This window comes from Balaenoptera musculus, chromosome 18, assembly GCF_009873245.2.
Source record: "Balaenoptera musculus isolate JJ_BM4_2016_0621 chromosome 18, mBalMus1.pri.v3, whole genome shotgun sequence".
Classification (NCBI taxonomy): Eukaryota; Metazoa; Chordata; class Mammalia; order Artiodactyla; family Balaenopteridae; genus Balaenoptera; species Balaenoptera musculus.
In genome coordinates, this window is record NC_045802.1 from 49,461,569 (window position 1) to 49,478,849 (window position 17,281).

Here is a 17,281-nt window from a genome sequence, read left to right on the forward strand (position 1 = left end):
AGATCTTTGGCCCATAATATGAAAGGATGGAGTTGGCTTATATTGAGATGAGGAAGATGCGAGACCATGTTTTTGGTCTGTCAAGTTAAGTTTGAGTTGCCCATGAGACTCCTAAGCAGAGAATGAATACACCCAACCAGACTGTAGTCTTGCAGGGATCCTGAGGAATGAGTGGCATTTAAAAAGGCATATATACTGGTGAAGGGTTTCTAAGTTGGAGAGAAGAGTTCAGGAGAGACCTTCACTGGATTTGGAGCCTGGGTGATAATTTAAGAAGCTTTTTAAAAAGTCTAGGTAAGAGTTGACTGTGCTCTGATCTAGGGTGTTGGCAACAGAAATGGAAAGAAAAAGACACTGAATAAGAGGACTTGATAACTAGGGAGAAGGGAGAGAGAAAGGTGAAAAATGGTTCTTCGGTTTCAAATGTGGGTAATTGGGGGCAGGTAGCATCCTCGACAAGAGGAAAAGCAGGTTTGGAGACAAAATTGAGTTTGGCTACATCAACAATAACCACGTGTTTAGTAAGTTACCATTTACAAAATCCTTTCTAGGTATTATTTTCATTGATCCTTTTACGGTGGCGGTGGCTGGAGATATCCATGCAGAGAAGTTTATTTAACAAACAATTGGAATTGAGTCAGAGAGACTGGTCCTAGGCCATGGATTTGGGGGAGTCATTTGCATGGAGAATGTAATTGAATTCCTGAGCTGGCTCAGGGCAAGCATGTTATTTAAAAAATGTGGCGATGGCAAAATCTTGGGGAAGGCAAACTTAGGGGCTCAAGAAGGAGAGGGAGAGTTACTTAAATAATTAAAAGTGGAGTCAGTTACAATGAAATAAAAATTCTGAAAGATTGGTAAGAAAGAACATTTTGGGCACCCCACGTTCAAAAGCTCTGTGTCTCTCTCTTCTCTCGTTCCTCCTAGCTGCTACTCAGTGTTCAGATCTGACACCTCTCTTTCCGGGAGGCCTCCCTCAGTCTCCCTTCTCTGGTGTAGCTCACCATACCCTTTTGTTTGCGTGTACAGCACATGTGTCTCATGGGAGGCACCCCACTCTGCCCAAACTACCCTAGCTTGAGCTCTTTGAGACCTACCCCGCAGTACATCCTCACGGCAGGGGTCACACGTGGACAAAACGAAAGCTGCCTTAACAAAAAAGAGGATTATAATAGAGGTTATATTGTAACTGGCTATTGGAAACCACCTGTGGTCTTTGAGACCAAGCCCAGTGCAGTAGTGGGGCAGATGTTATAGAATCTTTGAGAAGCAGTGGCACATTTATTCCTGGTATTGAACTTGAGGAGAAAATATCAGGTAATCGTTAAATTATTTAATAAGTGCTCAGAAAAGGCAGCCAAACCTTAAAAGATTATCTCTGGGGGAGATAGAAGAATAAAGACAGGTGATTCTAGGGACTAATAATTATTTTTTTCCTAAAGTAATCTTTTTCTGCGTCAACTACCTAAATATGAACGTTGGATTATTTTTTCAGACTTGTTCAGGGTTCATTTAGCCATTTTGTGAAAGAATTCACGCTTGACTTGAGTGCTAGGCTCTTGTTTCTGCGTTTTGGAAAAACACCATTTATCTCTGTAGTGCTATTTCTGTGATATTATCATGAAAGCATCTAGGTAGTACTGCAGAATTTTAGATGGAATTTCCAAATATAAGCCCAGCCTTCCAGTTTTACCTTAAATCCGGTCACATGAACCTTGGTTACCATGGGTATTTCTGTCGTAGGAGCAAGTCCATGAGTGATGTCAGCGCAGAGGATACTCAGAACTTGCGTCAGCTGCGTTACGAGGAGATGCAGAAAATAAAGTCACAATTAAAAGAACAAGATCAGAAATGGCAGGATGTGAGTATTATTTTTATTGGGAGATGGGGAGGCAGGGAGGAAGTATTTGTTTGACTCTTCCTTCTTTAAAAAGAGAGTCAGTATACTCAAGGGACGATTTTCCTTGCGATTCCAGATTTCAGTTCTGTAGAAAATGTGATGTTTTAACCATTTTGGTCTATTACTGCTGCATATCCTAAAGGCCATTGTGTAAAACGGAAGCTGTTTGTCTTCTAATATTTTCTGTGAGTTCTCAAAAATGAGAAGCTGCTTCCGTGCAGTATAGGTAACTTGTTTACTTGCTTTGGTGGTTGAATTTGGCATATGACTGTTACTGATCCTCATGAAAGGAAAGACTTTGCTCAAGGTTTAGGGAGAACAGGGGAGCAGGGGGTCCAGCCCAGAGACTGGGTATCAGCAGGGAGAGAGGAAAGGGTTCTTAGAGTTAATAGAGGAGGTTTGGGGAGAAATACGAATTATAACTCAGTAATATTTTGGTTGAAAAAGCAGTTATCTAATGTGAATCCAAATTAGGTGTTTTTACAGCGCTGACATATATCCAGATGTCTATTTGGATAAAGATTTAACCTTTAGTTTTGTCCCCGGCAGAAGGGAACTCTACCCTTTCAAAAAGTGTTAATTGTTTTACACCAAAGGAGTGTAAAGAAATACGATAGATAAACTACACCGAGCAGACCCGAAGAAGTCTGAGGACAACCTTTTGGTATGAGGGTTGAGTGGTAGCATAAACAAAAGGGCTAGAGATAGTAAATCTTAATTTTCCAAGGAGTTAAAGATTACATAATACAGATGAAACCTCTGCCTTGGCTATGTTTCTAAATTCCAGTTCCTCTTTTATTTGGGAACTCATTTTAATTGTCAAGAAACAGAAATTCAGTGTCAGTTTGCCAAAATACATGGTGACTGAGGCTGAAAATGAGAGGTATGGAGGGTTTATCCCTTAGGTTAAGTCAGATGAAAATTCATGCTGGTTTCCCTGTAGCAATAATGTGCACTGCTTTTGTTCTTTCTGAAAATAGTTCATATGGATTTCAGGCTGTTTTTTGAAGCAGGAATGGCCCTGGCTGCTCCCAAAGGGTATAAACCAAACCTACTTTATGTGCCCTGGGGATGAGGTTCCTCTCAGTTTGAGACGCTTACATGAGCTTCTGTTGGGGCTGCAATGCCACTAGGAGTTCTTAGCATGGGATTTCTCTGTTTTGATGACATAGAAAAGTTGGTACCATCCAAACTGTCTTAACCCCTAGGTGTCAGAACCAGCTTAGGCTGCTAGGACTAATTTTAAAGGTGAGTTAGGTTGATTGTCCTGGGGTCACCCAGCTAGGTGAGACTTAGGTTCCTGGATGTATGGGAAGCAGATGTCCACTTGTTCCTGTGTGATCCTTCTTACTGCCCTGTCCTTATGGGGAGCTGACCCGCTCTGAAATCACATACTTGAGGCTGGCTTCCCCATTAAAGCCTTTCCAAACTCCGCCTTCCCCTGCCTGGGATAGAACTGACCACTTTCTCCTTTGGATCCCTACTCTCTCACACAATCCTATCACACTCATTGTTGAACTTGATTTACCTGTCTGTCTTTCCCTCTAGACTGAGAGTTTCTTGAGGGGAAGTGCATCTTATTCATCTGTGTGTTTGTGGCCCCCTTGTCTCAAAGTAGGGATTGAACTCAGTATTTGTTAAATGTATGCTTCTACGTTTAGCCATTTTACAGTCATGTTTCTCTTCCAGTCTGACTAGTGAAACATGTCATTTTGTGTAAGAGCCAGATTATTGGAGTGAGATGGAAATGAATTTGCAACAGTTCCTGATCTTTCTGACCTGGCATCTAATTACAAGCATTTAGCATTCTTTGTGAAATGGGCAGTGAGGCAGGCTACCTGGGAAAACAAAAATGGGGTCTATCTTATTAGGTCAGGGCTTTTAGGCAGATACATGAGATAAAAGGCTTGGTACAGAAACGCTGGCTATAAAAAGCAAAATTAGGGCACCTTGGCATCAAAGTTGGAGTGAATAGTTTCAGCGACGTAATGGGATCCTCTGGCGCGCCCTCACTGCTGGAGAGGGTGTGTAGAAATTCAGGTGTGCCTGTGCTGATGTGATTTTCTTCTGTCAGGACCTTGCAAAATGGAAAGATCGTCGGAAAAGCTACACTTCAGATTTGCAGAAGAAAAAAGACGAGAGGGAAGAGATTGAGAAGCAGTCGCTTGAGAAGTCTGAGAGAAGATCTAAGACATTTAACGAAATGCTGCAGGACAGGTAATGAGGCTGAATGCATCTCAGGGTTGGAGATACCAGTGTTAGAAATAGATATTTTGTGTAAGTGCAGTGGGATGTACATGTGCACCAATATTAAACTGTCATCAAATGTGCATACCTTCGAGCATTTTGCTCTGCAGTGAAAAAGCAGAGTATTGCTGTAATAAATAGCGACTTGGATTAATGAAAGAAATGAGTACTTAGGAGTGGTGTACGTAATTTCTTCATTTTATATTGTATATTCACATGCAGGATTGGCTGGTGTTGGCTATATATGCAGAAAATAAACAACTTTTTCTCCTTTTAAAGTAAATTTAGGAATGGAATGGTCGGATAAAACCAGCTCTCACTTTTAACTAAATTGTGTAAAAGTATAGCAGAGTTCTTTTTCATGTCTTCCTGGTGCAATTAAAATTGTATTTTTAAAGGAAGACTATATAAACATCAATGTGAGGGTTTATTTTTTTTCATTGCAACATAACAGGATAAAGGTCCAATTTAAACTTGACTGTGGAGCAGTTACTATGTGAAACCTCGAGATATTTACAGGTCAGGGAGAAGGCAAATAGGCTTTAAGGATAATGTCAAAAAGGAAATGTGCTGTCAGGTGAAATTAAGCAAAGCTCCTTTGTCCCCTAGAAGCCAATGATAAACACAGTTTCATTCACTTAAACGCAAGGCAGTTGGCTTGAGAGGTACTCCTTACTAAATGGTAGCCGTGAGACTTTCATCAACCTCTCTATAGACAGGAATGGTGACTTTTAATCTGCAATAATTGTCCATGGAAATTCTATCAAGCTGTATGAAATCATATACTAACTTTTTTTTTTAAATTTTTATTTATTATTTATTTATTATGTTTATTTTTGGCTGTGTTGGGTCTTCGTTTCTGTGTGAGGGCTTTCTCCAGTTGCGGCGAGTGGGTGCGTGGGCCTGTCACTATCGCGGCCTCTCTTGTTGCGGAGCACAGGCTCCAGACGCGCAGGCTCAGTAGCTGTGGCTCATGGGCCCAGTCGCCCTGCGGCATGTGGGATCCTCCCAGACCAGGGCCCGAACCCGTGTCCCCTGCATTGGCAGGCAGATTCTCAACCACTGCGCCACCAGGGAAGCCCAATCATATACTAACTTGATCTTAATGAAAGTCTGAGTCTTTTGTGGTCTTCTGTTTTTACGAAGCTATTATAAATTGTGTACAAGAAAACTCTCAACCCTGTTAAGAAATCCACGTCTTTGGAGGGTTCAAATCGGTTGTCAATTAGTTATTGTTATAGTGTGTTAATTTTGGAAGCGTTATACACTTGTGGATGAAATTTTGAATAATCCCTTATTAAAGTTTTCTTATTTTCTTATTAAAGTCTCTTTACAATTGCATATACTTCAGGGACTTTTTTTTTAACCTCTTTAAGATAAAAAAGTCAAGCTCTTAATCTTTCTTAGTGTGACATTAAAAAATTTGCATGTATTTATTCCCACATTCTCTTAATATTGTGTTATGATATGAAGTCAGCAGTCTTTTTGTTCCCACCCATTTTTTTATGTTAATGACCAAAATAACATCTGTCTCTCCACCTCTGTGTGTCAAATGCATAACTTTGTGGTTTTGGTGTTTCTTTCTGCTAAGGGAATCCCCACATCAGACGTCTACAATTACATCGAGGAGGAGACTGTATTCTTCTGATGATGGAGTGAATGAAGAAAAGCTTCCCCCTATGCTGACTATGTCAGAAGCAGGTTCCCAGAGTGAGAGAGTAGAAGAGAAGGGAACCACTTACCCGATGGAAATTCTTAAGCAAGATTCTACAACTTTTGCAAAAAGGGAGGCTACTCTCACAGCTGAAATTCAGCTTCCTTCGAAAAGCCCTGTGGAAGAACAACCCCCAGCCTCTTTGTCTTCTCAGCATTCACTGAATACACAAATGGAGTCGACTCGAGTTTCAGCTACTCTCCCCAGAAGTTACCAGAAAACTGATGCGGCCAGGTTAACGTCTGTGGTCGCACCGAGACCTTTTGGCTCTCAGTCAAGGGGAATCTCATCACTCCCGAGATCCTACACGGTAAACGTGTTCCTAGTTCACTTAGTCTGTTCGCCAGCGCAAAATACCGGTGAACTAGTGCAGAGGTTTGAGTTACAGATACTTGATGGGTAAAATGTATATAACTTGTATATAAAGCAGTTGTATTTTTACCAATTTAGATTCAATAGACATTTAATGCTTAAAATATAGCAACGATGCAGAACTGATTAAACTTTAAATTCAATGAAAGTCGAGCTGATACATTTTAAAAAATAAGTAATCTACATTCTAAGGCAGAGCATTTATTTTTTAGTGTCATATTTTCTCAAATATATCTTTTGTAAAGTATTAGGTTGTACTGTATGAAGTTGCCAATAGTCAGTTCTTTTTGACCTACAAAACAGCAATTTCATGTGGTTTAACCTAAATATTTTCAGGTGATTATGCACAAAGTTCTATTTTTCCTGATTTCCCACTTCATTAGAACTTGATATATTTGACTGTAGTTATTAAAATGTATCTCATGGTTCAAAAAATACATATTTTTATTGGGGTTTTAAAGAATATAGAATCATTTGCCCTGAGAATGAAGCAGGGCAGAAAGTGAGTGTATTATTTTGAATTATTTAAAAGGAAGCAGTACAGTCTTCAGCACATTGGTGTTCAAATTCCTTTTACCTCTGCCAGTGAGGAATCCTGAAACTCGAAAATAGAAAAAATTTGATTAAAAAAATTCAAGGTGAGGGAAGCCTGCCTAAACTAGCCAGAAAAACCGCTGACCATTATATTAAGTAAATACAGGCATATTTGACAACATAAAAATTAAATTTATATGGTAGACACCATTGATGTAGTCCAAAAGACAATTTATATAGGCTCAGAAAAATATTAGTAAAATGTATTTTATATATAGGTTTAATATCCCTAAGATTTAAAATGCAAATTGATAAGGAAAGATAAACAGTAGAAAAGTGAATATAGAAATGAATAGTTCAAGGGAGAGGGAATTTAAATGGTTGGTAACATAAAGTACATAGAAGCACGTTCAGTCTCATTAGAGCAAGAATGAGGTGTACAACTTTTCACCCATGAGATTGACAAAGATTTAAAACATTCAAAACGTCTAGTGTTGGCAAGGATGCAGGGACAGAGACCTTCTTATACATTACTTTGGGAGTGCATTGCTACAATTTTTAAAGATATATATATATATATATATATATAAATAAATATATATATATATATAAATTACATTTTATACTACATACATAAAATATTCTTTGGTCCAGCAAGTCTACTTTTGGGAATCTGTGCTATAAAAATAAACATTCTGGTTATAAAGAGATGTGCAATATTTTTGGCACACTTTAAATGACATTGAATGCATATCAAATGAATAAATTGTAGAGATCCATAGTGTGAAGTATTCAGTTGATCTAGTTTAGATTTCTGTCTGTTGACCTGGAGTGATGTAGATGGTCAAAGCAAGTTTCAGAGGTCTGTTTATAAAATAAACACTTCTGTAAAAAATAACTACTCCTACCACTTCATGTGTACAGATCTGTTCGTGTGAAAGAACATGCTCCAAGCTTTTAGTAGTAGTTACTTTGCTGAGGGAGGTATATATTACTTTTATTACTTTAAAATATTGATTTAATGGATACGCTTTTTAAATAGAAATCTAACAGAATACGAAGTTTAAAATGATGTTTCCTATTTAGATGGATGATTCTTGGAAGTATAACGGAGACGTAGAAGGCATTAAGAGAACCCAAAGCAGTTCGGTCAGCATCTCTGTGCAAAGACCTGACACGAGCCAGCTTGCGTCCAGCTCATCCAGCGAAAGAGAGGCGGCAGCATCCAGAGAAAGTGCGATGAGGCTGCAGTCTCCTACACCCACCTTCTCGTCTCCTTCCCAGGACCAGGCTGCCACTTCGAAAGACACGTTATCTTCAACATCTAGCCCTGATTTAACATCTGAGCTTGGAGAAGGGAGAAGCTCACCACAGACAGAGGTCTCAAGATCACAGGTGAGTTTGGGAAGGCTTTTTAATCACCTGCTGCCCAGAAACATAAGTATTTAAATCAGGAGACCACGTTTCTAACCTCTAGGCACTACAGTCCGGGCTGATAATGTAGAACATGACATTGCATTTTATTTGTAACAGATCTTGGAGGAAGTAGATCTCTTGCAACTCTGAGTTGATGGATCCAGATGACCCTTGTGATATGGGTGTATGGAGACTTCTTGGACCAGTCTCCCTGGAGTTGGCTGGCTTTGCTCCCTACTCCCCATTTCAGCAGCTGTTGCCTTGCACAGTTAGCACTCAATAGTCCGGGTTGAGGTGCAGGAGTCACTCAGGAGGTTTAATAGAAAATGGGTAATAAAAGCCCCTTCTCAGGGAAGTGAACTGACCACAAGGAGAAACTGGTACACATGAGAGGGTCTGGCCACTAAGGACAGGGAACTTCTTTCTCTGCCATATGAATACTAATTTGAATTAGTATGAATACTAATTGAATTATATGAATACTAATTTGTACTTTGGGAAGCCTAGAATTCTGTACCACTCCTTGTCTTTTAAGGGGAATATTAAGGCTTAGTTACAGTATGACAATTGCGTTCTTTAACATTTGGAGTCCAAATAAAATGTACCATCAGATGAAGAAGGACTGGGGGCATTTATAGTTTTTCCTACTTAAAATCCCACAGATGACTTTAAGAGAATTATTAGGTAATGAATGTTCTTTTAGTTATGTTTTCCACATAGGCTAAAAAGTTGTTGCTTGTCTAGAGAACAGAAAGAAACTTTTCTCTTTTAGAAAAAACCTTCAATAAGCAATTTGATAGTTGTATGAACCCCTTAGTGTGGAGATGCTTTTATGGTTCTGTGGCTTAGTCTAGCATTTTCTGGTGCCTTACTAAAGTGTATTTTTTCCCCAAGGCACAACATCAAGTATATAACTTGGCCCAAGTTGTATTAATGAAATATCTTTGTGTAAAATATGATACAGCATATTTTAGTATCATTAGTTTTTATTAGTACAGGAAAGCTTTACAAGTTTAAAGTAAGCTTTTTTTCTTTGTGATTATAAAGTACTCTGTGCTTGAGAGAACTTGGAAATGCAGGAAAAAATACATAATAAAAATGACTTGGTAATCCCATCATTTAGAGATATTCTGTAGCATTTAGATATATTTCTCTCAGTTTTCCCATGTATATTTACAAACATACCTAAATCCACTCTCTTCAGGTTGCTAAAATCATTGGTTGTAAATTATTTTTTTAGCTTCACTTTTATTAAAGAATTGGGAATATGTAATTAGCATCATAAGTCGCAGTGGATGAGAACAGTAGCCTCTGTTGTACTTGGGGAACATAAGGTACCAGTGGATGAATAATAAAGAGAGAAGCAAGGTGTCTTTTGTTTTATGGACTTGCCTGTTTGCCTTCGCCTTTTCAATTAGCAAATCCCAGGAAACAGCCTGATTATCGAACTGTGTGCTCAGTGGTGGTAACTCCTTCTGGGTGGCAGTTGACTAGCTGCATCAGTGGATTAAGAAAAAGAGGCGAAGTGTGGGTGTGGCTTCCAGGTTAGAGCAGGTCAGAGGACCAGTGAGTTAACGTGGCGTGGTTTCAGGTTTTATCATCAGTGGATTTATGCTCTTTAGTCACCCGACTTGAAATGGAATGCTACCGGGCAAAATTAGGCTTGACTTAATAAGTGGAGCACTTGGAATTCTTGAACAAATGTCTATATCGTATGGTGACTTGCCTATCCCTGAGATGCTTGGTGTGTCCACTTCTGCACTCCGAGGAAAGTAGCTTATGTAGCGTCACCCTGCTCTTGTCACAGAGAAGGAGCTTACTGACTTGGGAAAAGGGCTGGGAATGCACGGAACAGCCTAGGACCAGTATGGCCAGGGCATATGCAACACTCCTCCAAACTACCTAATTCTAGGAGTTCAGAGTACAGAAAAATAAAAAATGGTGTCTGGCTGAACATCTAGATGTCTTTCTCTTTTAATTGAAGCGTACTTGATTTACAATATTATATCAGTTTCAGGTAGACGTCTTGGTAACTTCGTAAGAGTTTTCTTCGGGTCCTCTTCCTTACTCACACTTGTGCTGGCAGTGACCTTTCATTTCTTCCTACAGCATCTCCCTTGATGTTACCCTTTTCTATCCCTGCTTCCGCTACCCTAATTCCAGTCCTTTCCCTCATCCATGCAAACACTTTGTAAATAGTCACATCTTTGTGCATTCTACACAAGGCTGGCACCAGATTAATTTGCATGATGCCAGGCTGGACTGGGTAATTTCTCTGCTTCAAAGCCCCCAGTGGCATGCTGTGGTCTGTTCAGTGAAGTTCAAAGCGCTCAGGGGAACACCGAGGTCTCTCATGACTGTTCCCAAACTCCCTTTGTAGTGCCGAAACGGCTAATGTTTACTGAGTAGCTGCTATGCCGACCAGGTTTCGCAAGGCATTATTTTATTTAATCCTCACAGTGACCCTCTTATTGCTGTTTTGTAGCCATGAAAATTGAGGCATGAAGTGGTCATGTTACTTGTCCAAGGCCATGCAGCATACCAAGTGGTGGAGTCAGGATTTGAACTCAGTTAGTTTGTCTCAAGATTGCCTACACTGCCCTGTGTTGTGAGAAAGAGAGCGGAAGTAGGTGATATCTAGCCACATGAGACTGCTTGATTTTTCTGGAACATACCCTATACTTTCATGAACACATCATGTATATCTTTATTCTTATTGTTGCCCTATTTAAAAATGTTCATTTCACCCATCTCTGTATTTTGAAGCCCTCCTGTTCCTTCAAAGCACAGGAGGGTCGGTTCCTTCGTGGATCAAGAGATCGCCTCCCCCTTGTTGGAACTGAACTTCTTACCCTTGCAAGTTTCCTTCACTGAATGCTTCCTTTTCCATATGTTCGTTTCTCCTTCACTGGTATTGTTTATACCCTCCATAGCCTTTACCCATAGTTGGCACTTAGGTATTTACTGACTTGAATTACATTCAAGGACTTGATTACTAGACTGAAGTATGAACTTGATCCAGCAGGTAATTTAGGTCTTTATAGGTTCTTTTAAGATTAAGGGGTGTTTTAGGAATGTGAGCACTGTGGTGCTATATAGAATTATTTTAAGGAGGCGAAATCTGGGGGCAGAGATGGGCTAGGAGCCTCTCTCAGAATTGTGGTAAGAAGGGAGTTCATGGCGTAAAGAAGCAAAGACTTAATGAGGGAAGAACTTAAATGACCTCATTTAAAATCTGCCCAGGAATTTCTTTCTCACCTCCATTGCTGGTCTGGAGTTCTGTTTCTCTCTCTTCCCTTTTCTCGCAGACTTCTCTTATGGTACTGCTTCTTTTCCAGCCTCCCCTGCCAGTCTGGGCTGCCAGGGCAATTCTTGGGGCACCCGAGCAAGGGGAGGCGGTGGGACTCCCAGAGTCCTCCATCCCACTCCAACTGCCTCGCAGATGTGGCTTTTCCCCCAAATTGGTGTTGCATACAGGGTTTGGTTTGGTTTTGTCTTGTCCAAGCCCTCTGCACCCAAATCTCATCCAAATCCACATTTCAGGACCTTTGCCCCAAATTTTTAAATTAGAACTCAGAAATAGGATGATACATGTGGAAGGAAGGAAGCTTTCTACACTTCCTAATGCCCAAGCCTACGAGAGTACCTCTTTTAAGAGTACCCAGGGTTTACCTTATCACATCTTCCTCCTGTGCATTTTACCTGCTTGTCACCTTCACTAGACCCCCACTCTGTCTAAGGGTAGGAAGCAAGCCTGTTGTGCTCACTGTTAGTGCGGTGCCTGGATCTGTAATTATACATTGAATGCTGACCGAGTTCTATTAGCTTTAGAGCGACATGCGTGAGAGTTAAATAGGATTTTCTTTAGTTGGTCTGGAAACTGCCTAACCAGCATATATTACCATGTATAACATTGTTTCCATGGGAAAAAGAAGGTAATTACTGGGCATCAACCATGTGGCTTGGCATCTTTTAAATGTTTCATTTAATCCTCTCAATAGCCTAGCAAAGTAGGTGGTATTATCTTCACTTTCACCAGTGAAATACTTGAGAGTTGAAAGTTATGTAACAAACCTCAGGCTAGTTAAATGCTTAGGCCACATTTGCAACTTCTCTGACCCTAATTTTTTTTGAAATGTGACATGCTTAAATTTGAGAACTGCCTTAAAACACCAAATGTTGACTTAATTTAACTTTGCCATGTCTCTAGAATTTTAGAGCCAATATGGACTGAAATATCTTCTGGTTGATAAAGAGAAAATCATTCTTAAAATTATTTTGAGGAAAGGTAGATATTTATCAAAACTTACCCGAACTGAATCTAATTCTGAGGTGCAGACTTCAGACTCTACCCAGCAGGCAATAAGGAGCTACCAGCAATTTTAAAACAGGGTATGATATAATAATTGGTATTTTCTGTAACTAAAGTTCTGGCAGATGTGAGCAAGATGGGGGGAAAGAAGGGCTGGAGGCAAGAGAGCCAATTAGGAGGTGATCCACGGCAATTTAGAGGGGAAACCATGACCTGAGTTAAGATGAGAGCCTGAAGGAGAATGGAAGGATGGGATGGTTCCAGATGGATTTATGGCTTGTGGACTTGCTAACACTTTATTAAGTGCATGTGTGTGGTGGAGCTTGGGAGACCATTGTGTAGAGGTGGTGTGGGGAGCACTTAGGGGAAGGAAGGAGGAAGAGGCCCAGAAAGAACCTGATGTTTCTAGCTTGGGTATCTGGTTAGACAGTGATGTGATTAACCAATATGTGAAAAACAAGAGGTGGAAGAGCAGGTTTGGGGAGGAAGATAATGAATTTAATTCTGAGTATGTTGGGCTTAGATAGTAGTTGACGATAGTAGTTGCATGAGGTTTACTCAGGAAAACATGTGGTCAGGAAGGTGGGAGACTGACTAGGGGAGAAGAAGAGCAACAAAAAGAAAATAGAATAAAGAGGAACACACTAATGAAACTGAGAGGTGGCCAGAGGGATAGAGGAAAAAAGGCAGGAGAAAGTGGAATAATGGGTGACTTGGAAGACCGTTTCCCGTAAGCAAGAATAGTTCATAGTGCCTGATGGGATGAGGGCCGAAAATGGATTTGGTAGGTAAGAGCTAAGCTGTGGAATGGGTTGAGTCAAGTGGTAGAGCTGGAAACACCACCTGCTTCTTTGGAACGGATAACGGAGAGGGGAAAAAAGTAGGTATAGACGCATCTTCGGTGAAGGAGAGTAGCTCCAGTGCCAGAGCTGCACCGTGAGTTGAGGGCTACTCACTATGTTCTCATTCCACTAAGACCCTGAAAAAAGAAACTAAAGAACCATGTAACAAAAATCAAAGGTTATATATTTCCTCTGTTATTTATGATTTTACAGCCTGAATCTACTTTCAGTGTTATTTGGTTTTTATCAACTTAAGTAGGCTTTCTTTAAGGAAACATGTTTATCTAATTGAAAAAGTTTGAGGAGAATAGCCATCTGATTGACCCTGTTGTTCATTGATTCCCATCTGTGTTGATACGAGAATCTTAATTCATCAGATCTCATAAAAATAAATCTTATCATTGCTATGCCAGATCACCGTGTCATTGTTTAAAAATCTCAGATTTAAGTGTATATTTCTGTTTAAATTGTACCTAAATTGAGGGAAGTTATTTTTATTTTAGATGCTGATATGTTGGTAACTGTATTTTATCTTTCCCAGAATAGGCAACTGTAACCACTTGGGATAGTTCTTTATCAGTCATCAAGAATCTAGATTTCTCCCAATAATTTATATTCCTGATTCCATCCAGTTCAAAAGGAAATTCCCACAGTGTCATCTTCTGAAGTGTGGACCCTTTGTAGAATACTCACATGGCATATATCTTGCAGGAAAAATAAGGAAGTAGAAATCCTAATCATTGTTGAATAGTTTATGCTTGACTATAATTATAGATATATTCACCTGCAGAAAGTCTCAAGGATAATTTAATTCAAGAACACAGGATTCCACAGAGATGCCAGGGAGACTGTCATGGGGGGGAGGCCATGCAAGAGGGGCCTCTGGGGCCCTTTCCCTGAACTGCCGCCACCTACTTTAATCCTTTCTGTGGTGTGGGAGGGAGATGGTCTGCATTGGAACATAGGATTTTGAAAACAGAAAGCTTTAAAATTAATGTCACTGTGAGAGAAAATTCCCTGGCAGACTCAGTGACATGCCTGAGGCCACCTGGCTATTGACAGAAATAGTCCTGTAATTGCTCACATGGTTCTCTCTCCTTTGCCTGTGTGCACTCCCAGGACCCACGTAACAGGCTGCCAGGCTGTAGCCATAGTAAGGCTGACCTTCTCTAGTAACTCTTTCAGAGAGGTGGTTATCTGCCTTTTTATTATGTTCAAGTAGAGATTTATCTCCAAGGTAAGAGCAGTCCTTTGGAGGACAGTTCTTCTGGTCTAATACAGTTGTGACACTCTACCATCTAGAGCTGAAGCTCATTCTCTTTTATCCTGTGTTTGGTGGAAAAGGGTAATGTTCACTTGCTCTCTCCCACAAAGTATTCTTTATTGTAGTTTGAAACTATTTATTAAAACTCCATCCTGTCTCTTATTCTTCAAGATAAAAAAACCTCAATTAGTGTCTTGGAGTTTCTAACCCATCATTTGTCTCTGTGCCCTTATATGGTAATAGATTCTGCACTCTAATTGGCTTTAGGTCAGAATTGGGCGGGGGGAGCAGAGTGGGGTAAAAGTGGTGAAGATGACTGTTTATTTTCATTGAGTCATCTCTAATTTAAGTGCATGGCGGTTTTGGTTAAGGAGTAGAACTAACCAGTAATGTTTTCTATTCATAGCAGAGTTTTGATATACTCTGGAGATTGGTATCCATCAGGCTGATCATTAATGACTGTTCTCACTGTCTACGTCTGGGTTCCCATATTTCAACTGCTTTACATGATGTCTGATGAAAACGTTTCTATATCATTAGCTACAATTTTTTTCTTAAAAAATTCCATACCCACTTTGAAGAGTCAGTATTTCTTGAGAGCAAGGACCATGCCTAATTCATCTTTATTTCCCAAGTGTTTTATGCAGAATGGATGCACAATAAATGTATGTTGAACAAATGAGTAAGTGTGTATTGTTACAACACTTATTGCTCATATCCATACAATACAGTAAGTTCTTGATCCTTTATTCAATGCCTTCCTTGTCTTCCTTCTAATTCTTATATAATATCACAGTGTTTCTTAGAATATAGTCACTTGGATTTCAAACTTGTTCTAAAGGTAGAAAAATTTATGAATTGCCCTGTTGGTCCTAGGTCTGGATTTAAATGCTCAGTTAAAATAGAGGAAAATAAAGCGGCTTTAGGAAGAATTTTTCTTTTTAAACAGTTAAGTCTAAGTTCTTGATAATTATGAATCAAAGAACTGGAAACACTAGTCTGGGAAACACATGCTAAAGTTCATGTCTGCTGTTTACCCAAAACAAAACATGTAAATTATGGAAGTTAATTAAATTTTTCACAGACCTAGTATACTGTAAAACTTAAAATATTTGTTTTGGAAAATGGCCTAAGAAAGTCCGTGAAACTGAGAATTTGTGGCTGTGGACTGTAGGGATGGAGGTGAAAATAGAGGTCTGCCTGTTGTCCAAGTTCTGGGGCCTGCGGGCTGTTGTTACTTCAAGGAGGTTGTGGCCTGGAGCTCGTGGTGTCTCAGTGGGGCCCTCTTGGCATCCTACTGGTGGTTCCTCGGGCATGACCCAGTTCTGCATTTTGCAGCATATGTAACAGCTCTGCCTTTACCGCTCGATCTTCATGCAGCAATAGGACAAGCAAAAATGCCTTGCCAAACTTTCAGATACCCATTCGGGGGTGGTACCAGTCCTAGATGAGTGATTCTGGTAGCTGAATTTTGTGTCTATGAACCCCTCAAAATTATTTGGCTAAATATATTGAATGTTGGAGGTAGTTTAAGTATTGTGGCATTTTAAAAATAAATGATTTAAATCTTTTTTGCATTTTCAAAGATGCCATTTTATTGCAATGTATTTGAGATATAATGTGTAAATTTTAAAGGTACAGCATGTTAATTTGATACACTCATATATTGTCATGTGATTGCTGTTGTAGTGATAATTAACATCTCTCACATTACATAATTATCCTTTCTTTGTAGTGGTTGGAAGTTCTAGTGTCTTAGCGAATTTCATTATACTAAGATATTGTTTATATTCACAGTACTGTGTATTAGATCTCTAGGGCTCATTTACTATTCGCTGCAAGTTTGTACCCTTAAACAACATCTGTCCTGTCCCCTCACCCCCATCCCCTGGTAACCACCACTTTACTCCCTGTTTTATGAGTTTGGCTTTTAGACTACACGTATAAGTGCTATCATACGTACTTGTCTTCCTCTGTCTGACTTACCTCACTTAGCATAATGTGCTCAAGGTTCATCCATATTGTCACAGATGGCAGTATATACACACACACACACACACACACACACACACACACACACCACATCTTCTCACTCAGCTTCATTCCTGGGTAATAACAAATGGTCTCTAACTTAGACCCAACTGTATGGTGGGCAAAAGCCTAAGCTTTATCAATATAAATCAACTGATTTATAGTATGCACGTGAAGAAAAATATCTATGGATATGAAGATTTCCCTGATTTTAGCAGCAAAATAATAAACTCAGAGATATTTGTGTAAATGAAGGTTTTACCAAACCCAAAGGGGAGAAGAATGAAGCTTCCGGTTTATCATGAAATAACTCAAGTGTACCTTGCGTGCAGCCTCCCTTCTTTCACGGATAGACTTTCCTCCGTGTGGGTGCCAGGGACACTTGATCCCACCGTTTCATGCTTGTTTTCAGGATCAGTTCAGTGATATGAGAATCAGCATAAACCAGACGCCTGGGAGCAGCCTTGACTTTGGATTTACAGTAAAATGGGATTTTTCCAGGATCTTCGTAGCATCAGTCGAAGCAGGTAAACCATAGATTGAGCTCTACTGAAGTTTCTTCTCCTTTGTTGTCCTGTGCTGTTCAAAAAGCCCCCACAGAAATTAGTTTATCTGATAGAGGAGGAGAAAACACATGTGGAAAATGCAG

The 17,281-nt window shown here is 39.8% G+C and overlaps 1 protein-coding gene across 8 annotated transcripts in view; it reads left to right on the top strand.

Moving 5' to 3' along the window:
- The window catches only part of LMO7 (LIM domain 7), a 196,371-nt gene that overhangs the window by 155,187 nt on the left and 23,903 nt on the right, over positions 1–17,281 (top strand). For all 8 annotated transcript variants that reach the window (XM_036832020.1, XM_036832025.1, XM_036832027.1 and 5 more), the window contains 5 exons: positions 1,744–1,861; positions 3,975–4,117; positions 5,739–6,171; positions 7,854–8,162; positions 17,045–17,159. In XM_036832020.1, coding sequence (XP_036687915.1) covers positions 1,744–1,861; positions 3,975–4,117; positions 5,739–6,171; positions 7,854–8,162; positions 17,045–17,159 — 1,118 coding nt within the window. The remainder of the gene's footprint in view (positions 1–1,743; positions 1,862–3,974; positions 4,118–5,738; positions 6,172–7,853; positions 8,163–17,044; positions 17,160–17,281) is intronic.